The 22,792-nt window shown below is 43.0% G+C and overlaps 3 protein-coding genes across 3 annotated transcripts; 2 read left to right on the top strand and 1 right to left on the bottom strand.

Annotated features, from left to right (window-relative positions):
* Positions 1 to 5,003: 5,003 nt before the first annotated feature.
* Positions 5,004 to 9,724, top strand: LOC139201613 (stathmin-4-like). Its single transcript, XM_070830983.1, has 6 exons — positions 5,004 to 5,031; positions 5,151 to 5,249; positions 7,907 to 8,115; positions 8,878 to 9,042; positions 9,154 to 9,171; positions 9,716 to 9,724. The coding sequence occupies exons 1-6, from the start codon at positions 5,019 to 5,021 to the stop codon at positions 9,722 to 9,724; spliced, it is 513 nt and encodes a 170-aa protein (XP_070687084.1). The 5' UTR covers positions 5,004 to 5,018.
* Positions 9,725 to 12,609: 2,885 nt separating this feature from the next.
* On the bottom strand, positions 12,610 to 13,902 carry il17a/f1 (interleukin 17a/f1). The gene is made up of 3 exons (XM_070834886.1): positions 13,825 to 13,902; positions 12,954 to 13,183; positions 12,610 to 12,853 (listed from the first exon to the last, which is right to left on the bottom strand). The coding sequence occupies exons 1-3, from the start codon at positions 13,855 to 13,857 to the stop codon at positions 12,610 to 12,612; spliced, it is 507 nt and encodes a 168-aa protein (XP_070690987.1). The 5' UTR covers positions 13,858 to 13,902.
* A 6,908-nt stretch (positions 13,903 to 20,810) lies between these two features.
* Positions 20,811 to 22,770, top strand: il17a/f2 (interleukin 17a/f2). The gene is made up of 3 exons (XM_070834629.1): positions 20,811 to 20,843; positions 21,622 to 21,803; positions 22,383 to 22,770. Exons 1-3 carry the CDS (start codon positions 20,811 to 20,813, stop codon positions 22,615 to 22,617), a joined length of 450 nt encoding a protein of 149 aa, XP_070690730.1. The 3' UTR covers positions 22,618 to 22,770.
* The last annotated feature ends 22 nt before the right edge of the window (positions 22,771 to 22,792 follow it).

Raw genomic sequence — 22,792 nt, 5'->3', positions numbered from 1 at the left:
TTGTTTTTTAATATCCAGTCTGTAAATGTAGAAAAGTCAGAAAGGAGAAAATAAATGAATGAAAGTGTGTGAGAGAGCAGAGTAGTAGTGTTATATTATTAGATTAGATTAGATTAGATGCACACACACACCTCCTAACATCTGATCGGCCCCCGTCGACCACATGACTCTTTCTTATCGCCATGACATCACTCTGTGGCGAGCCCACCGAAGTGACCTCATCGCCAGTGACATCATTGTCCGGACTCAGAGATGAAGTCATTGCTTCCAGTTAGTCTGCTGCTGCTGTTTGTCCTCGAAAGCAGCGCACAGAGCCAGACCCCCCCCCCCACCACCACCACCACACCCACACACACACACACACACACCCACACACACACACACAGCGCCCCCCCCCACTATAATATGATGCTTCTATCTCCGTCCTGCAGAAACGAACCGCCTGCAGCTCTTAAAAAACATTATTCTGCAGATGTGTTGATGTTTCTGCTGAATCCTTGAACTGATTTGACTTCACACACACACACACACACACACACACACACACACACACACACACACACATACACACACACACACACACACACACCCTGACAGTGTGGCTCTGAGAGCTGATTGGCTGCAGGTGACATCATTAGCTGGGATGTGGGGGTTTCTCTCTCCTTGTTGCTGCAGCCTCTCGCTCCCTGCCTCCACACACACACACACACACACACACACACACACACACTGCAGCTGCATTACATCATCTGCTTCGCTGTGAGGAGAAGAGGGGGAGCAGTGTGTGTGTGAGAACACTGTGTTCTGCTGGTGCATGATGGGAAGTGTAGTCACGGTCTACTGACAGGAGTTTAATGACACTGAACACGTTGATCACATGTAGGTGACACATGAAAATATCAGCTCTGAGCTGATCAATATATCGGCACTACACCCACAGGTGGCGCTACGGTAACAACATGTCTGATTCAGGGATTATTGTTTATTACACAGCTTAGAAATCATCAAGTCATCTGACAGCAAACACTGACTTAAAAACAGTTTTATTGATTTAGATTGACTGTCTTGTTTCTGCTATCAGAACAGTGTCCATGGCAACGGTCCGCTGTTCAGGAATAACTGATGACAGAAAGCTGCTAATGACCAGCAGATTTAACGAAGCCGAGTACTAAATGGAGTCTGACTCACTTTAGATTTACACAGTCAACTGTTCCACAAATAGCAGATGTAAACTCACACGATAATCAATGACTTTTCTTAGTGAAATATAAGATCCAGAGTTTATTATTACTGAAAACTGTGAGAAAGGTTCTTTTGCACAATAAGAAAACAGTCTAATGTAAATATGGACAGAACAACAGCGCTCTGACCGAAGCTAGAAAAGGGGAGTTGAACTTAAAGGAGAGATATTCTGCCATGTTCGAGTTCATTCTCATATTTGGGGTCCAGCGAGAATCTGTTTTCATGCTGTAATGTTTAAAAAACTCATTATTTTCTGCTCTGTTCCCCCCAAAGAAGCCCAGTCTGCTCTGATTGGTCGGCTCCCACAGGCCTGATTAGGCTCCGCCCACCATCTCTCTGAAGGGGAGCCACATTAGCAACATGCTAACGCTAAGTTCACCTGCCGAACTCCAGCTTCAGAGTGAAGTCGCTCCGTCCTGGAGCTCCGACCGTTAGGACAGACTTCCTGTTTCCCTCCAAAATAAAGTGACTCCTCCGGTCTTCACCTCCACAGATGGGGGGACGACAGTGGAGGACAGACAGGTGGACTCAGGTTCTCAGTGGGCGGGACCATCAGCCTGGTGATTGGCTGAAGGAGGTCACGTGATCAACAGATCCCTGTGTGACATCACAAGAGGAGCCAAATCTGAACGGAGTGTTTTCACACATCCAGTGAGAGACGGAGCAGAAACAGAGGACGGTCTGAGTCTGAGGGTCTCTGGACATTCTGGTGACCCCCCCCCCCCCCCCCCCACCTGAGGTCACACTGTTTCACCTGAGTCTTCAGGTCGCCTCTAGTTCTCAGCACAAAGTGACGTCCTTGCACGAAACTAACCAGCCGAACTTTAAGCCCCGATTACCGGGAATAAAGTGGATCCCTGAAGACCCTCAGAATAAAATCGTGCAACGCTGACAGCAGTGAGGCGTGAGAGTGTGTGTGTGTGTGTGTGTGTGTGTGTGTGTGTGTGTGTGTGTGTGTGTGTGTGTGTGTGTGTGTGTGTGTGTGTGTGTGTGTGTGTGTGTGTTTGGTTCGATGTGTTTGAATGAAAAGCGACAGACAGTCTAGTTTGGCTGCCAACCAGAGCAACAGATGGAGGCGTTAACACACAAACGCAGATCTGTGTGTGTGTGTGTGTGTGTGTGATGAGTAACGCTTCATTGTCAGCCTTTAAATTTAGCGCTGACATTTCCTCAGAAGCATCGACCCACAAAAACCAGATCAAACCAGATCTGCTGGATCCATCCAGATCACTAGACTTCAGAGTTCTTCATAACTTTTATTTTGATTTCATTCTAGATGCAGTCGGTGTGTGTGTGTGTGTGTGTGTGTGTGTGTGTGTGTGTGTGTGTGTGTGTGTGTGTGTATGTGTGAGTGTGTGTGTGTGTATGTGAGTGTGTGTGTGTGTGTGTGTGTGTGTGTGTGTGTGTGTGTGTGTGTGTATGTGTATCTCTCAGTCTCAACATTTAAGTTTGGACAGATCAGTCGTTTAGTTTAACGGCTGCAGAGGTCAAGAGGTTAAATGTAATCTGGCGGTCGGTGTAACAGGTGATCAGGTGATCTTATAGGACATATTCTACCTGTGAACACTCTGTATAGATCTATATCTATAGATCTATAGATCTATAGATATAGATCTATAGATCTATAGATCTAATGGGTTTATATGTAAGATGATTAAAGAGGAACATGCAGCACAGAGAACTGATCAAAGTAAATGAAAAGGTGCAAACAAGCAGTTGTGATATTGAAGCAGCGAGAGCTGTGATTGGTCAGTTAAGTGACCTTTTCTGCTCCACACCTGCAGCCAATCAGCCAATCAGCCAATCAGCCAATCATCAATGGAGGAATCACCTTTTTTGTTTTTATACATGCAGCATGAATTTACTCAGCATGCAGAGAGAGGAGGGAGAGGATCGTTCCCACTGTGCATGTTGTATAAACATAAATATAAAACTACACACACACACACACACACACACACACACACACACACACACACACACACACGCACACACACACACATACATCTGCTCTCTCTGATTTTGCTCTGGCTTTGTAAAAGATGACCTCACCAGTCAAATGTTACTGATCAGCTGTGAGTGTGTGTGTGTGTGTGTGTGTGTGTGTGTGTGTGGGTGTGTGTGTGGGTGTGTGTGTGTGTGTGTGTGTGTGTGTGTGTGTGTGTGTGTGTGTGTGTGTGTGTGTGTGTGTAAAATCGCTCCAAGCTTAAAGACACTAAAATCATTGTGGTTCTGATGAAGAGCTTTCTGATGATGAGGAGGAGGGTTCCTCTGAAATAAACCTCCACAGCCCTGAACCCCCTCCTCCTCCTCCTCCTCCTCCTCCCCCTCCTCCTCCTCCTCCTCCCCCCTCTGCCACCCTGCAGGACCAATCACAGCCCAGCATCCCTGCCGGCCAATCAGATGGCTCCTAGGTGATGTCATGCAGCAGGCTGCTGTTTGGTGCTGATGCTGCTGAGCTGCAGAGCTTCAGTCTGAACAGAGAGACCGAGCATCACTGCAGGGTGAGTACACACACTCTCTCACACACACACACTCACACACACACACACACACACTCACACTCACACACACACACACACTCCTCTTTGTGTCTTGAAATCATGTTGTTATTTCCAGGCTTGGTGCATGTGTGCAGGCGGCTGCAGCTTTGCTTGAACGAGCTGCTCTCACTCACGATTCTTCCTCCTTCTTTTGTCTGTTTCTGTTCATCACGTCGTTCTTTTCTTTCTTTCTGTCTCTGCTGCATCTTGTCTTTGCTCCTCGCTGTCTTTGGGGGGAGTTTGGGGTTTGAGCTGCGTGCTCGACTCGCTGCAGAAGGTTGATGCGCTCACTGGCAACAATGACATCATCGCTTAGTCCCTGCACACACACACACACACACACACACATAAAGTTCAACACTGTGTTTGCATTACTCCTTTAAAGATATTCATATAAAACATTGGTGACCTTTTAGCAGTCTTCTTCTGCAGAAACTGTGATGTGGTTTCTTTCTTCCTGTCGTTTTGTTTTGTTCGTCACAAACACTGAATCTGATTTGTTGCTTTTCTGTGTTTGTGGTCTGAACCTCTTTGTGTCGGTCGTTCACAAGGAAGAAACAGTTTTCAGTCAGTTAAACGTGAACATCAGGCTTCGCTCTGGGCTTTGCAGAGGTCAGATGATGAGCAGCTCTGGTGTTGCCTGTTGGAGAACACCAGAGTCTCTGTGGTGAAGCTCCTGCAGCGCTTCTGCTTCACACTTCAGAGGACTTCTTTTAGTCTCCTGAAAGCCAAAGCCGGCGAATCCTCGCGTTAATACGAATGACTCAACTCAACAAGCTGCAGAAATCTGACCTTTAAATCCAAATGATTCATTTGAGTGAAGAACCGGAGATATTCTCAGCCTGTGTGGGATGAATTTTTAATCTACCAAATGTTCAGGATGCAAAGCTGTGGACAGTTAATGACTGAATGACTAAAAAAGATTCTTCTTCTGCTAAACAAATGACAAAACACACACAGAGCTTTTCTCCTCTTTCTTCCACTTTTTTGTCCTGAACTGTGTCCTATTTTCTTCCACTGCAGTTTGTTCAGATTTCACCTTTAAGGGGTTTTGCTCCCTGAGTTCAGGCTGACAGGAGCATAAGGAGCTTTATTAAAGCTCTGTGTGTCTGCAGGTCACCGTAAACTGACTCCAGCTGATTTAGTGCTCGTGCTGTGTGTCTCCTCAGGAACAGACTCTACCTCACCACAGTGTCTTTGACCGAAAGCAGCAGCAGCAGCAGCAGCAGCAGGATGACTCTAGCAGGTAAAACTCACTCTGACTGATTACCTGTCAGATGTCTCATGTGTTTTTATGTTTGACTGAATCTCCACAGATTTAAGGCTCAGCTGTATTTTTCCTCCTCGTGTCTCTAAATGTTGCAGCCTACAGAGAGAAGATGCGAGAGCTCCCCCTGGTGTCTCTCTTCTGCTCCTGCATCCTCCCCCCCCAGCCCAGAGACACCGAGGCCGACAAGAAGGAAGGTGAGCAGCACCTGTCTCCTGCTTTTTCTTTACCTTCTTTTAAGTCTTCAGGTGCTTTACTTCAGTAAAAGGACTAAAACCACCTCTGTTACAATGAAAATCCTCCTTCAGTAAAAGAAATGAGGAAATCAAATCATTCAAAAGAAAATCCTCACACAGGAGAGGCCACAGCCACGCCTGAACGCTCCTGCACACCTGCAGACAGGTGTGTGGGGTGGACCTGTCCAAAAGCTGAGCAGAGAACGTCCTGTTATTGTCAAACCTTTAGTCAGGTAAAACACAGGTACAAGGAGCACTGCAGGTAGATAGAGCCAACACCTGTTCAGGTGAGGCCAGTCAGGGACAACAAGCTGTCCCACATTTAACCAATCAGAGGGCTCCTCCCTCTATAAAGACCCCCAGTAACACCAGACAGGAAGAGCAGCAGTTTAAAATCATTCAGTTTTACACTGTGATACTAAATGAAGCTAATAGGCTCCATGTTGGGGAAAGTTAGTGGAGGTCTATAGTGTGTGTGTGTGTGTGTGTGTGTGTGTGTGTGTGTGTGTGTGTGTGTGTGTGTGTGTGTGTGTGCTAGTTAGTCAGTGTGTAGTGGAGGTCTATAGTGTGTGTGTGCTAGTTAGTCAGTGTGTCAGTGTGTAGTGGAGGTCTATAGTGTGTGTGTGTGCTAGTTAGTCAGTGTGTCAGTGTGTAGTGGAGGTCTATAGTGTGTGTGTGTGCTAGTTAGTCAGTGTGTCAGTGTGTAGTGGAGGTCTATAGTGTGTGTGTGTGCTAGTTAGTCAGTGTGTCAGTGTGTAGTGGAGGTCTATAGTGTGTGTGTGTGCTAGTTAGTCAGTGTGTCAGTGTGTAGTGGAGGTCTATAGTGTGTGTGCTAGTTAGTCAGTGTGTTAGTGTGTAGTGGAGGTCTATAGTGTGTGTGTGTGTGTGTGTTAGTTAGTCAGTGTGTTAGTGTGTAGTGGAGGTCTATAGTGTGTGTGTGTGTGTGTGTGCTAGTTAGTCAGTGTGTTAGTGTGTAGTGGAGGTCTATAGTGTGTGTGCTAGTTAGTCAGTGTGTTAGTGTGTAGTGGAGGTCTATAGTGTGTGTGTGTGTGTGTGTGTTAGTTAGTCAGTGTGTTAGTGTGTAGTGGAGGTCTATAGTGTGTGTGTGTGTGCTAGTTAGTCAGTGTGTCAGTGTGTAGTGGAGGTCTATAGTGTGTGTGTGTGTGTGTGTGCTAGTTAGTCAGTGTGTTAGTGTGTAGTGGAGGTCTATAGTGTGTGTGTGTGTGCTAGTTAGTCAGTGTGTCAGTGTGTAGTGGAGGTCTATAGTGTGTGTGTGTGTGCTAGTTAGTCAGTGTGTCAGTGTGTAGTGGAGGTCTATAGTGTGTGTGTGTGCTAGTTAGTCAGTGTGTCAGTGTGTAGTGGAGGTCTATAGTGTGTGTGTGTTAGTTAGTCAGTGTGTCAGTGTGTAGTGGAGGTCTATAGTGTGTGTGTGTGCTAGTTAGTCAGTGTGTCAGTGTGTAGTGGAGGTCTATAGTGTGTGTGTGTGCTAGTTAGTCAGTGTGTCAGTGTGTAGTGGAGGTCTATAGTGTGTGTGTGTGTTAGTTAGTCAGTGTGTCAGTGTGTAGTGGAGGTCTATAGTGTGTGTGTGCTAGTTAGTCAGTGTGTCAGTGTGTAGTGGAGGTCTATAGTGTGTGTGCTAGTTAGTCAGTGTGTTAGTGTGTAGTGGAGGTCTATAGTGTGTGTGTGTGTGTGTGTGTTAGTTAGTCAGTGTGTTAGTGTGTAGTGGAGGTCTATAGTGTGTGTGTGTGTGTGTGTGCTAGTTAGTCAGTGTGTTAGTGTGTAGTGGAGGTCTATAGTGTGTGTGCTAGTTAGTCAGTGTGTTAGTGTGTAGTGGAGGTCTATAGTGTGTGTGTGTGTGTGTGTGTGTGTGTTAGTTAGTCAGTGTGTTAGTGTGTAGTGGAGGTCTATAGTGTGTGTGTGTGTGCTAGTTAGTCAGTGTGTCAGTGTGTAGTGGAGGTCTATAGTGTGTGTGTGTGTGTGTGTGCTAGTTAGTCAGTGTGTTAGTGTGTAGTGGAGGTCTATAGTGTGTGTGTGTGTGCTAGTTAGTCAGTGTGTCAGTGTGTAGTGGAGGTCTATAGTGTGTGTGTGTGTGCTAGTTAGTCAGTGTGTTAGTGTGTAGTGGAGGTCTATAGTGTGTGTGTGTGTGCTAGTTAGTCAGTGTGTCAGTGTGTAGTGGAGGTCTATAGTGTGTGTGTGTGTGCTAGTTAGTCAGTGTGTTAGTGTGTAGTTCTGCTTCAGTGACTTCTGGAACCTTCTAGCTGAGGTTGGACACATTTTAGGGACATGAAGAAGAAGAAGATCCTCCAAGAAATAACGTCTTGTTTTAAGCACAATCAAGCTGATATCTTACAGTTACACAGTTTTCTCATTATCGGTGCCAGTTGGTAAAAAAGCAGTTATTCATCAGGTAAATGATGAGCAGCTCAGTGAGCAGCAGGGTGAACTAGTCTGTCAGTTTCTTGTGTCTTTATTTCCATAACCTGCTTCTGTTTGTCTGCATGTGGGAGGAAACCCACACAGACATTATATGAATCATAAAATCTGTCTTATTACAATCATGGTGGTTTTCCAGCAGCAGTTTGTGGTCGCTTCACGGTGTCATGCTCTTCTTCTTGCAGCGGGCGTGGTGGACTTGAACCTGTGCAACATTCGGGACATGGAGGTGATCGAGCTGAGCAAGCGGACGAGCGGCCAGGCCTTCGAGGTCATCCTGAAGCCGCCCACCTTCGACGGCGGCCCCGAGCTGAGGGCGACCACGCCGCCCCGCCAGAAACCCTCGCTGGAAGAGATCCAGAAGAAACTGGACGCGGCCCAGGAGAGGAGGAAGGTGTGTGGGGTGCTGGGGGTGGATTTTTAATTGTTATTGTAAAGTCACACTAATATCACAAGACGAAGAGGCTACAGCTAAATGCTAACAATGACAATGCTAACATGATGATGTTAAGCAGTGTTACCCTCTTAATTTAGCATGCTAACATACATTAATTAGCAGTAAACATAAAGTACAGCTGAGGCTGATGAATGTCTGTAGTCCTGCTGTACTGGACAAATGAAAATGTTGGCCTCATGGTGGCGCTAGAGGATTAATTAGAGTATTACAGTTCATCCTGAGGGGAGCATGAATTCCTGAAAAGATCACAGCCCGTCCTGTAGTAGCTGAGATAGTTTGCTAAAAACCACAAATGGTGACCTCAAAAAAGTAGAGGCCCTGAAATTGATCCCTGAGGAACTCCATTAGCTATTTTACTGTGTGATCATGAGTGATTATCAAATGAACATTATTCAAGTAAATTATGGCCAATGCCCTTTCTTCTAGCCAGATTTCTGATTTATTACCACCTTGTTCTATTGAAGGGGGTCTTTTGGTTTTGATTGGCCGACAAATCGACCAAACATAGAGCTGATCAGGTGCGTCATCAATCCAAAATAATACTCCCAGAAAATAAGACCACAAAGAAGCTAGTGTAACACTGAACAGACTCCAAGACACGGCAGAGACAAAAAGTTAATCTGTTCTGTAAAATCATTCTGGGATTCTTCTGGAAAAGAAAAACCAAGCTCACTGTAAATCCTCCCCGTGTCCCTCCAGTGTCAGGAGGCCGAGCTGCTGAAGCACCTGGCCGAGCGAAGGGAGCACGAGCGTGAAGTCGCTCAGAAAGCTCTGACCAAAGAGCGTCAGGAGCACCGCGCCGACGCCGACAAGGAGCAGCGTCAGATGCACCTGAACGCCTCACAGGAGCGACTGCAGGAGGAGGTGAGGACGATGGTTTCACTGTCAGCTTCTGGTGTCATTTACTGAGAAGATTCAGATTCTGTTGCATGAAATGAATCGCTAACGGGAGTTTGTGATGTTTGTGTCTTTCAGGACAAGCACAGTGTGGAGGTGAGGACAAGCTGGAGGAGGAGGAGGAGGAGGAGGAGAAGGGGATTCTGGGTAGACGTGCTTAGACAATATGAAGATGCTGGTGTGATATCAAATATAAGAGGGGTTTACCAGAAGCTTAGCTTAGCATAAAGACTGGAAACAGGTACAAACAGCTAGCCTGACTCCACCATCTCCAGCGATCACTGATTTCTGGCTGAGAGTTACATGTTCAGGTTGATGCCACTCTCATGTTCATGCTTTTGCTCATATAGTGTATTATTTTTCATATTTATTTATTTCTTTATCCTAAAAAACAGTATTATAGTGTCAGTTTGTGGGATTGTTTAACCAGTGTAAATGCTCAACTATTCCAGCGTGGTCCACAAAAAGTTGGACAATCTCAGTTTTCTGTCTTCTGTTTTGAGATTTTGTTCAAACTCATGATGAAAATCTCTGAAAACTCTCTTTAACTCTGAGATAAACAAAGTTTATGCATGCCTGAGTCAACAAACAATGTGTTAGCTGATGTGCTAACTGCTAACCCTTTGTTCCCTGCTCTCAGGTATCTTGATGGCCTGATCACAACACAAGCTGAACTTTATTTGGAAGCCATTTTGGAGGGCTAATGAGCTGAGGATTGATGTGCCGTAAAGCCGGCGCTGCTCCGACTGGGAGACTGACGTGAAGAGACTCTGAAAAGAGCAAGAGAAGAAGAAAAAAAGAGGAAGAGGAGGACTGTTGGAGGGCGAGTCCGACTGCTTGACCTCCTCCTACAACAACCAGGACTCTTCTTCACCAGATAAACTTTTCATAACAAGAAGAGCGACGCTGCAGATTCAGTCATCATTAGACGGTTCGCAGGGGTTTTACTGTGGTTTGTTGCCATGCCAACAGTGCCAATGTGTTTGTGTGTGTGTGATTGTGAGTGTATCCAGGATTCAGCTTCTTCACATGTCTGAAAAATCACACCCAACCAAACCAAACCAGACAGAAATGGAACTAAAAAGGAACGTTACAGTCCAGAAACCTTCGCTGGACGTCTTCTTCTTCTTCTTCTACTATATGCAGGTGTTTCTGCTACCTGGACGTACAGCTGAGTCAAACAGCTTCTTCTGCTGGACAGTTTACGTCATTACATTTTGGGGAAGCGCAGCCTTTCTCAGAGGGGTTGAGTCAGGACGAGTCTGAAACAAGTCCAAACAGTGTTGAATCAAGACTGTGTCCTAAAACAGGACAAGACCAGCTCAAGACCTGAAAAGGTGGACTTTTACAGGCCAGATAAGTGTCTGGGCCTGAGACAAGTCAAAATGCAGATGAGACAGGTACGAGTCTGAGACAAAACAAGACTGAGAATAAAAGTAAAGTAAAAGAAGTAAGATAGACGACACCAAGACGAGCTCAAATCGAGTCAAATCCTGGAAGACAGTCGACTGGACTTGGTTGAGATCGAAGACGATTATAGGTGAGACTGGTGTCAAAATGTAGACGAGACAGAGACGAGTCTGGAGTCAAAACATCTATGAGACTCCAGAGAAGTCCAAGTTAGGGTCAGAACACTGAGTCAGAGCGCCCAGGAGTCGGAAAGGTCTAGAAGAATGAAAACACCAAAAGAATTAAAATAAGTCTGAGTTCACTCACAAGATCAGAACAAAGTGCCAGTTAAGACAAAGATAATACAGAGACACGTTCAAATTAAAGCGCTCACAGGACAGTAAGCGGTAAACGAGACAGGACCAATCAGATCATGAAGAAAGTCCACTGGACTTGGTTGAAGCCAAAGTCGGCTTGATTGGCGTCTGAGTCCAAGTCAAAATGCAGACGAGACACGAACGAGTCTGGAGTCAAAACATCTATGAGACTTAGAACAAGTCCGGTTGAAAACATCCAGCAAAGCAAGTTAGAGTCAAAACACTAATACAGAGTGCACGAGCCAGAAAAGCCCCAAAAACCCTCTAAACAACACAAAAAAGTCAGAACATACTTCAGTTTGAGACAAGTAATCAGGACTTGAGAGCTTTCACAGCCTCCACATTTTATTTTTCAGACTGTTTGAATTCATCTCATATTTCTGAATATCGAGACAGTGGTTTTTCAATTAGCATGCTAGCATGTATGCTACTACATTTGTGTTTCCCTCCTGTGTAAACTGGATGTTGAAGTACAAACTGGGAGTTAATTAATGTGGCTAACGTTAGCCACATCACAGGATACTTACCCGCCCCCCCGCTGATATGTATGAGCGAATTTTACCGATGAATAACTGCTGAACTGATTGTGTCCATTGTTTACAGCTGCAGTGATGTGTTTGTGTGTTTCCCTGGCAACGCCGTTGTAAAGGAGTCAGGGTGATATGATGATGATGATGATGATGATGATGATGACAATGTACAGAAATCATATTATATTTTAAATCCAAGAATAAAACAATGACACTTTACTTTTTTGTTCAGTCATTTATTGAATCAACACCATATTCCGCCTCTGAGCCATAAATACTTTAACATTAACATAACATCACCAATAAATACCTGCTGAAGATCATATAACGCTTAAATAAATTCCAATTTAAATACATTAAAAAGCATAAATAGGGCATAATATATTAAACGCATCCAATAATAATCTGTTTGTGTGACAAAGCTCCAGTGTGTAGTTGTGTTTAGAAACAAATAAATAAACAGAAAGATAAAACTAATGGAAACTATCCAGTGAATCACAGAGCAGCATGTTGGCGACGTGCATGAATGTTCAAAGACACAAAAACATGAAAAGTTGGAAATAACGAGTTCTCTGATATTGTCTAAATATAATAATATATAATATAGCACAAACTACTAATTCTACTTACAATATTAGTATATTAATTAGTTTAATTACACGTCATATCAATCGTAATTAAAAGGAAAATGTGTTTGTTTCTATGCAGATGACTCCCAGTTCTATAAATCAGAAGTTATTGTCATACTCACTTCCTTTCGTCACATTTCTTTACATTACGGCGCTTTCCGCTAAATAATATCTTGACATTTTTCTTGTTACATTTTAGTAATAAGCAGAATTTTCTCGCTTCCTACATTTAAATTTTTTTTATCCGTTTTATCTGCAAATCTCTTGGAAACTGAAATCCATGTTTGTTTTACATCCTGTAATGTCAGTGTGAGTCGGTCCAAACTTTATTATTATTACATTTTATTTATTTCCTCCATTCTGATTAATTAATTTTGGTCTTTGCATCTGTTGAAAAGCACTTTGTAACTCGCCCCCTCGTCCCTATGAGTACATTATAATGATTATGTATTATAATAGATGTCCTGATATTTGGCTTGAGCTTCTATATTTTCACTTACAACATACATTTGTGAAAATTTCCTCGTAAACTAGTAAATCTTTTCTTCTTCTGGCGGTCTTGGACTTCCTTACTGAAGCATTTGTTCAACCCAGCAGCCGCTCTGGTCTTCACTGCTGCTGTTGGACGACGGGTCGGACGCAGGTGCAGCCCACAGCGATGAGGCGGGACTCCAGCCGGTAGTGGTAGCTCTCCGCCCCTTCCGGCTTGACGAGGCGCAGCAGCAGCACCTGGTGCATGATGGGTCTGGACTCCAGGTTCAGGTCCTCCTGACCGTCCAAGTCCAGACAGCCGTGCAGCTGACAGCGAGCCTCGGACAGCGTTTGAGGGAACAGAGACTCATCGTGGGAGAGGCTGAGGACGGAGACAGAGAAGGGACAAAAAGCTGTAAATATCACTTCATCTTTAAATTAAAGGACCATGCTGCTGTTTTCTGTCTGTCGTGTGTCCTCACTTGTACGTCCACGGGGAGATGGAGGTGTTGTGCAGCGGCCTGATGTGTCGGGTAGGAACCAAAGCTTTGGGGTCGAGCTGCAGGGGGACTGTTTCTACCACAGCACCACCAGAGGACTTCTTGTGTGTCTTCGCCGAGTGTTTTGATTGGCCGCCCGCTTTCGGCATGGCTGCTGCCTCTATCATCATCATCATCATCATCATCATCATCATTGCCACCATGCAGGCAGTCTGGGGAAGAGGAGGAGAAATTAGCCTTCAGACCCCCAGTTTGTTCCTTTAATTCTACATCTATAAGAAATAATGTGTTTTTTTCACATTTGAACACTTAAACACTGTAAATGAAATGTAATTAATGAACCTTTACACTAGCAGCAGGTTTGTATCACATGTGAAGAACATTTCACATTTATTACATGTGAATCAGAGGCAGGTGTGAGTTTTATTCCACTTGTAAAATGAGTTATAATGTTCGTTAGTAATGTTTGATATTTTTAGTATTTGCCATCATAAATAAATTATATGTTATGATATATATAGTTATATAATGTGTATAATAAGTATTTTAGAGGCTATAAACACTGTTGCCACAAAATAAAATACAAATAAAAGGTTTAACTTCTAAGTTATCAAATCTGAAAAATCACAGTGTGACAACAAATGCACAAAAAAATGCAGAAAATATATGGAGGCGCAAATTTGTAGAATGAAAAATAACATTTCTTCTTGTTTCCAAAGTTTCAGCCAATCACGGGCCTCCATAAACAAACACAGTTTAATGATTAATTCATATATTTTAATAATCGTATTAACAATTTCAGAATAACGCTTTGGGCCGAAATCAGGCGGCAGAGAACGTTTTGGGCTCTTACCGTCACTTTGGAGGAGTTTGGAGCTGAAAACATCTTGAGTGTTCTTTGTCGTCCTTTTTTGAGTTTTATTCAGATGTGGATTCTGGTTTTTCAGACTTCAGACTACTCCGTGGGGTCCTAGGGCTCTGCTGGAGGTTCAGGTCAGAAGCTGTAAAGTCTGGCTGCCGTACAGACCTGAAGTGTGTCTTCTTCTTCTTCTGGTGCTCTGCTGGATGTCGGGTTGAGCTCTGCCATTTATCCTGATCCGCGACCAGCTGTCGGACTTCCTCTCATGATGTCACCATCTTTCTTTTCTTTCTCTGTCTGCAGGTTTTTCATCCTCCTCTAAACCGCACACTCAGACTGCATGGCAGAGTCTGACGGTCGACCCACTTTCATAGTTGATTTCGAGGTTAAATGATTCTGCACACAAAAGTTGCAGCAGCTTTTCTAGGTCACCTGATCCTCTGTGGTGCAAAAGCCTGCACCTTAACACACTGCGTTAGAAAAGAGTCTGATTGTTGTGAAGCTTTCAGAACTTTCACAGACTTTCTGCACTTTGGTCTGTTTTTCCTGATCGAAGAGAAACCGCAGCATTGATCCATCTTTGTCTCTTTTTCCACATGTAAACGTGCAAAAAGCAGCTCCACGAAGACTCGACTCTCAATAGGTGCAATAATAAGAACTTCATTTATTCAGCACCTTTCAAAAACAAGTTACCATCAATACAAACTGAAGATATAACAGCTAACATGTACACGAATGGTCCACTCATACAGATAAAAGCCCATCAGACACCAACAGATCAGAAGAAGAAGAAGCTTCGTGAACTTTCATCCAGCAGCTTTATGGATGAACTGGAGCCGAAGCGACACACAGAAGTTTAATTGGAAACTGTTTTGATAACAATCATTTAACAAGCATTTGTAGCATCTCAAACGTTTCTTCTTCTTTGGTGTCTGACTGGGAGCAGCAGGTCCAACATGTCGATGCAGAGACTGAAACCAGGAGAGTGGAGGCCGTACAAACAGAGACGAAGCGCTGTGTTATTCTCTACAACACCCAGAATGCACTGGGCCGCTCTCCTCACCAGATGGTGGAGCTCCACTCTCAACCTCATCCTCCTCCGGACGCCGTCGTTCCTCCGCCCCGTGTTTCGGCTCACAGAGCCTCCATCAGAAGGTCTGTAAAACCCTTCGTCTCTAATATGTCGACAAAAGGAACCTGCTTCATCCAACATTCAGATTTCTGTTTCAGTTTGACCACAGAGAAGAACATCTAATGTGGGAATAAACACGGGAGATTACATTTATAATTCTTCTTATTTTCTATAATCTTCATTCCAACAGTAAAACCCACTGATGTGTTCATACAAACAGTTCAGTTCAGTTTATTATAACTGTAATACATTTTATTATATTATTATAATAACTATTACTATTACTATCGGGAGCTGGTGCTGCGTTCTCCGACGATGATGATGGTGATGAAGTGTTCGTAGTGATGAAGGTTTTCGTGGCACCAGTCGTCCCTGAAGCGTCTCCACAGGACTTTAGTCCTGCACGGTGAGACAGCGCTGAGAAAGTAAAACTTATTTTAGTTTTTCTTTCGCTGTAAGAAGCTCAGATGTGAGGACGAGCATCGACGGTGGGATGAAGATCGTTTTAGTCACGTTATGACGTCATAAATCAGCGTCCCGGCCGCTCTGAGCCAACAGAAGAAGCTTAACGACATGGCGGTGCTGAGGCGGTGCCCCGGGGGCCCCCGGTGTCACCGGGCCCCTCTCCCTGTGACTGAGCTGAGCTGCCTCTGCGGTCATGTGATGCAGAGTCTGACCTGGTTTACAGTCGTGTTGTGACTCAGGTCAGACCGGACTGCAGCGTCATCACGATCAGGCGTGTCGTGTGCGTTCAGCCCACGCTGCGCTCTGACCTGGTTTGATCGATGAGTCGATGCTTATCAGAGATCTGAGAGACTTCCTGCATCAGTCTGCAGCCTCCAAACACAGGTTTATTTACACAGCAACAGACAACAGACAACAGACAACAGACAGACACAAGGAAACCCAGAGTGATTTACAGGGATGGAAAACACAACAGAAATAAGATGCAGGAAGAATTTTAAATTGCATGTATAAGAAGTGAAAACATGCAAAAATAAATAGTTAAAGTCTAAAAAGAAAATGCAAAACAAAAGAACCACAGCAGGAGAACCAGGACCAGGATCCACTGGAACCAGGGAACCACAGCAGCAGAACCAGGACCAGGATCCACTGGAACCTGAGGGATGAGAAAAGCACAAAATAGACATTATAGGGAGGAGGAGGAGGAGAGAGGAGCCCAGTGCATCATGGGAGTCCTCCGGCGGTCTAGCTCTGCATGTGGAACGGCAGCAGACGTGATGACGTCACCACCTCAGCTCTGAATACGTGTCTACTAAAATATACATTTACAATAAAACAAAATCTGATGTTCAACACAACTCTGCCTCTTCTGTTTAAAAACCACAATAACATTTAGAAATGTTTTTAGAAAATGTTCAGGTGGAGTCTATCATTTAAAATCTACATCCTGTCAACTGTAGTTTCCAAAATTAAGACTTAAGCTTTGCCCGCCATTTCTGCTGGTTGGTACGCAAAGCATTCTGGGATACGTGGCGGTCAGAAGTCAGAAGAATGATGACGTTTCACAAGAACACAAGAAGATCTGATGGACCTTTAAGAGCTTTACATCACTTTAGTTTTTGGTCAAATCAAAGCAGAATGAATTTTGCTGATTGAATCAAAGTTTCATTCACAAATTTCCAGCAAATGAACCAGAAAAATGACGGAGTGCAAAGAGAAGGTGGCATCATTTCCCCCCACAAACTGCTGCGCTCCTCCACCCACCGCTGGAGAAGAATGAGATTTAAACAGAAAAAGGGGGTCAGGATAGTTCAGCAGCAGAGTTTCCACGTAGATCGGACAGATTTATTATCCAGAGCGATGTGTTTGATCGTGGGGCTGCTGGTCTTTCTAGGACTGCTGCTGTGGTGACTGGAAACACCTTGATGAGGAGCAGCAGGGGCTTTCTGAGCCTCTGCTGTGGTCTGAGCCAACCACAAACCCTCCGACTGAAGTCAAGTGCAGTAAAACTACCACCACTGCACCGGGGAAATACTCAGCACCTTATACATGACACACATTTCATACTGCTGACTCAGTGTAGTTAGAAAAAATGGGAAAATATAAGAAAATATGCAAGAAACAAACTCCATTGGAGCGGACAGGAAAGGAACTGACCACATCTTGTGCTTGTATAACTGAGTGTGTGATGGATGAAATGTGAATTTGAAGTATTCACATTGAAATGATTGCTCTCCAGGAAGACATCAGTCTTCTCCAGGGGTTCAAAGGGTTTCAAGCCGACCGTGTTGTTCTTCGGTATTCAGTAGATCATGTGGTCACAGAACAAAGGCCGCTTTACCAACTGGGCGAAGTGGGAAAGCCCCGTTTTCACCGTGTGGCAGTTGCTTTTTAGTAATTCGATTAGTTCTAAATCTGTTTGGGAAATACCTCCAAAGCAGCGTTGTCCGTTTTCTGCACCATTTTGCGATCTTGTGGCCTCTTGTTTTTGTAGAGGAGCCCATAAACAGCCATAGTTAGCGTTTAATAATCAAATATAAAAGTGTAATAAATGGGTTATAACACACTGTAGTGAAAGCAGATTTAAGTGTGTGCTGTATAAACCGATAATAAAGGACAGCATAGTAAAACACAGCTGTAACAATAAAATGTCTATAAAGTAGAAGTTATAGCTACTTTATAATGTGTTGTTATATATCTAAATACTTATTATAGAGAAATAGACCTGTAATAACCACAAACAGCTGTTATATCACTCTCTTCAAAGACACCAGACTCCATTGATAAAAACAGGGATTTTAGCTCACAGAACACAGGAGCTACTGGTCTGCTGCTGCCTCCATCAGTTAGTTAGTTTGTGTTATTGTGTGTTACATGAATATTGTGTCAGCTCTGAACTACCCCTTTAAAACACTAAAGTCACACAATAACACAAAGAAACTAACAGATGGATGCAGCAGCTCCTTTATTCTGTGAGGTAAAATCGGTGTTTTTGTCAATGGAGTCTGGTGTGTTGGAAGAGAGCGACATAACAGCTGTATTAGGATACACAAAAATGGTTTCTGTATAGTACAGATACAGCTCATAGTACTGCTCAGTGGAAGTAGAGCTGGTTTTTACATCTTCTGTATTTACTGTATATTTACATGATGCCATCAGAACACACCTCCCATTGGCCGTCCCACTAGAGGCAGAGGTAGGAGAAGTGCTCCTCGTAGTAGTAACACCACAGTGTTACAAGTAAAAGTCCTGCATTCAGAACTAAAAGCACCAAAATATGTAAAAGTAACAAAAGTGCTCATTAAGCAGAATTCAGAATCATATATTTAATATAACTGGATTAAAAATATTGTTATTGTTAATGTGTTCACTTTAATGTTGCTGCTGGCAAAGGTGGAGCTCATTGGAGTACTTTATATACCTCTGTGTACCTTGTTTCATTTGAATCAATAATATTTATTTATATATATATATATATATATATAATCAATTAGTTGATATAGAGTAAAGAGTAAATGCAGTAAATCTGTGTCAGTACTTTCAGGTGGAAAAGATAGTAAATTAGTTTGAGTTTCTGGTCTTTTATGGTGTTTTCGGCCTCCTGGTGGCGCTGCTGCGGCCGTGTGGATGGTTCAGGCCGCAGCTCGCTGACGTTTGCGGGCGTGAAAAGTGCTGACAGCTCTGCTGGTAACCTGCGGCGTTTAAAAACACGGAGATTAATCAGATTAATGCTCATCGTTTCCTCCAGCTCACTCAAACGGGGTCAGAGCAAAGCTGCTGACGGCTCCGGTACAAACTCGGCTCAAACCACAGAGGCGACCACATCACAGCGAGAAGCCACGGCAACGCCCCTGCTGTGATGTCACCGTGGGGGCGGGGCCACAGCACACCGGGCGTCCTGTTTTCTGAGCTCCGTATATGGAAACAGGAAGCTGGATGCTGCCTGCATGATGAGTCTAATCGCTGCAGATTATTTAATTATTTGATATTTTTATTTGTTTGTTTTGTTTGTCACTTCTAGTGCCTCCAGTCCTTTCAGAAACCGTTTTTCTTGCATTCAGATCAAACGTAAACAGGCTACATTTGATTTGATGGAAACTTCAACACTTAAAACGAAAGAATTCAAAAAAATTTAAAGTCTGAATCATCAAAATAAAATCCAGAATCATTTTAGTTTTATTTCTTATATATTCAAAGTGTAGAAATAATGAGAATGAACTTCTTGTCCAAAGTCAACACAAAAACATTTGTAATGTTTAAATAAAGTCTGAGTGAGTGCTCTGAGAGAAACACGATAAAAAAGAATTGAAAAAATTATTTAGCGTTTTTGTGTGAAACAATGAAACAGAAGCTGACAGAAAGCTGACAGGCAGAAACAGATAAGATAGAAAGTTCACGAACAACTGTATTGATCCCACGCAGGGAAACCCAAGTGCAGCTGCAAAAGCAAATGCAACTGATGTATAGTACAGATAAGAAACTACAGAAGAACAGAATAAAACAGAATATTATTATCAGCATCCTAAATATACAATAAAAGAAGTTTTAAATGAAGAGTAGCTAGTTAGTGTTTCTTTTTGTCAACTTGTAAAACTGAAATACAAACGTAAATATGAATAAAGTAATCATGTGTTATTTGAAACAGTGCCAATCAAAGTAAATCAAGTTGGTTAGTTTATATGTAGTAACAATAAGTCACTGTTAGGTGGGAAACTCGCTCTAAAAAGTAATCTGCTTCATCAGGACAGTGTCGGTGTGGTTTGATCAGATATGATCAGTAAACTGAGCAAACAAATGTTGTTAAATGCTGATTGTGACTGTTTGACTCTTTTTTTTCCCTTTCCCACCATGACAAAGACACAAAAGTGCACTTTTACGCAGATGATACACGGTCATATCTGCCAGTCTGGTGACAAGGACGAGACTGAGATATTTGAAAGTGACGGTTGAAATCAACAAAATCTGAAATTTAAGAGTATGTTATCAATTAAAATGGAAATCTTGAAACTAAAAACGTGGTTTATTCATACCAATTAAGAACCATCTCAAAGAAACCAGAACTGAGTTATTAATGCCGCCCTGATCATTGTAACTCTCGATATTCAAAAACAACAAGAACATCAGAATCAAATAACAACAAACATCATTTAAGGAGGAATATCGTCTCAGTCGCTTTGTAACATGTTAAACTTTAATGAGATTTACAGTCATTTGGAACAGAAGATTAACTGCAGGGTGAACTTAACACTTTATTCAAACTTTTCAATCACAATTTAATTAAATTTGTGAACAGACAGTCTACAAATACATATGCTGTCACTTCTAAAGTCTAAGTAAGGTTAGTGTAAGAAAATATATTTGTCCTTAATGATATTTATCATTACAGATGTTTGAATTCACCTCTGAACAGATTTAGATTAGAAGATTTTATGTTCAGCCATTTTGTTCTTGGACAGCTTTCAGTGGATATGAATTTAAGATCTTCCCAAACTGAATTTGTTATTTAATGATTACACATTAAATTCATGATTCTCATCTTTTAAACCACAAACCACAGGTGTTTTTTTTTTGGCTGCTCCACTCGATTGTTTGTCACTTTAGCATCTTTGGAAACGCACTTTGAAACTAAAGAGTCACGAGAAGTTGCCCTGAGAAGTTTCTGTTGTCTGTCAGAGATGTTATCAGTGACCAAAGTGTGCCGTTGTCATCTCACATCACAGTCACCTCACATCGAGATGGCCTGCACAGATAACAGGAATCTCCCGCCCAATTTCACGGCCTCGTTACCAGCTCACAGCTCCGCCGCCATCACGTCGCCATAAATACGCCTGAAGTCGCATCAGTCGCACACAGAGGCCGGACGGGACGAGGTCGTACCGACGACATGAAGCCGACACGCAGCGTCTGCACTCTGCTGGTGAGCATCAACTTTATTAACTATAAGATCTGACGACGCTCTGGTCGGTCACGTGTTACCCTGCGTCACATCCTCCGATTAGCCAGCGATTCTCTAAAGAACTAAAAGAGAAATGATCAATAAAGTGCATAAAAAGTGTGTCAGCGATTAGAAGCTGATAAAGATCAATTAAACAAAACTATAATATGATGCTACATAGATAGATAGATAGATAGATAGACAGACAGACAGATAGATAGATAGATAGACAGATAGATAGATAGACAGATAGATAGACAGATAGACAGATAGATAGACAGATAGATAGACAGATAGATAGATAGATAGATAGATAGATAGATAGATAGATAGATAGACAGATAGATAGATAGACAGATAGATAGACAGATAGATAGACAGATAGATAGATAGACAGATAGATAGACAGATAGATAGATAGATAGATAGATAGATAGATAGATAGATAGACAGATAGAAACATGTATAATACATAATAAATACTTCAGTTATCTATAAATGTCCTTAATGTCCTTGTGTTCTGTATCTTTAACACGTCCACCTATTATTTATCTATATTTATTTATTCAGATTTATCTTTGACCCTTCACTGACTACACGTACTAAATCCAAATTATATTAAAATCAATTTTTGCTAAACAATCAATCAATAACTGGTACTTTAATAGTAATTGGTCATTAACAACAAGAAGACATTTGAATTTCATTCGTGTTTCTGACCAGTATTCTGCTAAATAACCCTTTATCCTCCTGTCCTCAGGTATGTTGCAGTGTATTATGGGTAGTCTCCTCCTCCTCCTCCTCCAAGGCTAAAACTCTTCCTCCTCCTTCTGCTCCTCCTCCTGGGTGTGACACCACGCTGGCGTTCTCCTCAGAGGTCTCCTCCTCGGGCGAAGGGAACGGAAACATCCACAGCAGATCTCTGTCTCCCTGGAGCTGGAGGTCAGTGTGACAGGCAGGAAGCACATCGATCAATCACACCAATCTATTAGTCAACAGGTGTATTAATGAGTGTCCCTGAGAAAAACTTCTAACAGCAAATACTCATCCGTCCTGGTCTGCAATGACTCTGCTCTCATAAACATAAACAGCCGTTATATCGCTCTCTGCACACACACCAGACCCCATTCACAAAAACAGGGATTTTAGCTCATAGAACACAGGAGCTGCTGGTCTGCTGCTGCTTTGATCAGTTAGTTTGTTTGTATTATTGTGTGACTTCGGTGTTTTAAAAGGTTTAGTTCAGCTCCAACACAATATTTCCGTGACACTAAATAAACCAACGAGCTAGTTGATCATGGCAGCAATCGAACAGCAACTGCATCATTTTGTGAGGTAAAATCCCTGTTTTAGTGAATGGAGTCTGGTGTGTGTGCTGTTTGTGGTTAAACCAAAAGGATCTTCCAGGTGTCTCTCTGTAGGGATCCTTTCCATGATGCTGTCACACACTTAGAATAACACTCTGATGATTTTTGTCACCTGTGGGACTCCGTACCTGGACACTGATGTCTGTTTGTTCAGGTCGACCACGGAGAAGAACCGGATCCCCTCCACCCTCTGGGAGGCCGAGTGCAACAGCAGCTTCTGCTCCAGTCCCTACTCCGGACAGGCCGACAGATTCAGCCTGAACTCGGTCCCCATCTACCAGAACGTCCTGGTCCTGACCCGGAAAGACGGGGGGCACTGCTACACCACGTCATACCGCTCTGTGGCCGTGGGCTGTACCTGCATCTGGGCCAAAGCCAGCCAGAACTGAACCACCTGAACCCGAAGGTCTGGGAAACAAACGGGACTGAATAAAAAAAGGAAATGTGGAATTTAATATTTAATTTTTGTTGATTTTTGTCCATATTTTCCCTTGTTTGCCTCTGAGTTTATATTAAAACATACAATGTAAAGAGAGACAAATAAATTGACAAACTAAATTGTTT

Source organism: Pempheris klunzingeri, chromosome 1 (assembly GCF_042242105.1).
Source record: "Pempheris klunzingeri isolate RE-2024b chromosome 1, fPemKlu1.hap1, whole genome shotgun sequence".
NCBI classification, from domain to species: domain Eukaryota; kingdom Metazoa; phylum Chordata; class Actinopteri; order Acropomatiformes; family Pempheridae; genus Pempheris; species Pempheris klunzingeri.
This window is presented reverse-complemented; position numbering and strand designations above follow the sequence as displayed.

What these genes read in the sequence shown, in the direction of transcription:
- LOC139201613 (XM_070830983.1), top strand. An exon ending in CGAGGCCGACAAGAAGGAAG is followed by an intron (nt 5,250 to 7,906) that starts GTGAGCAGCACC and finishes TTCTTCTTGCAG; the next exon opens with CGGGCGTGGTGGACTTGAAC. An exon ending in CGGCCCAGGAGAGGAGGAAG is followed by an intron (nt 8,116 to 8,877) that starts GTGTGTGGGGTG and finishes GTGTCCCTCCAG; the next exon opens with TGTCAGGAGGCCGAGCTGCT.
- il17a/f1 (XM_070834886.1), bottom strand. Translation starts at nt 13,857, where the DNA reads ATGTTTTCAGCTCCAAACTCCTCCAAAGTGACG. An exon ending in CAAACTCCTCCAAAGTGACG is followed by an intron (nt 13,184 to 13,824) that starts GTAAGAGCCCAA and finishes CCTCTTCCCCAG; the next exon opens with ACTGCCTGCATGGTGGCAAT. An exon ending in ATCTCCCCGTGGACGTACAA is followed by an intron (nt 12,854 to 12,953) that starts GTGAGGACACAC and finishes CTCCGTCCTCAG; the next exon opens with CCTCTCCCACGATGAGTCTC.
- il17a/f2 (XM_070834629.1), top strand. Translation starts at nt 20,811, where the DNA reads ATGAAGCCGACACGCAGCGTCTGCACTCTGCTG. An exon ending in GCAGCGTCTGCACTCTGCTG is followed by an intron (nt 20,844 to 21,621) that starts GTGAGCATCAAC and finishes TCCTGTCCTCAG; the next exon opens with GTATGTTGCAGTGTATTATG. An exon ending in CTGTCTCCCTGGAGCTGGAG is followed by an intron (nt 21,804 to 22,382) that starts GTCAGTGTGACA and finishes CTGTTTGTTCAG; the next exon opens with GTCGACCACGGAGAAGAACC.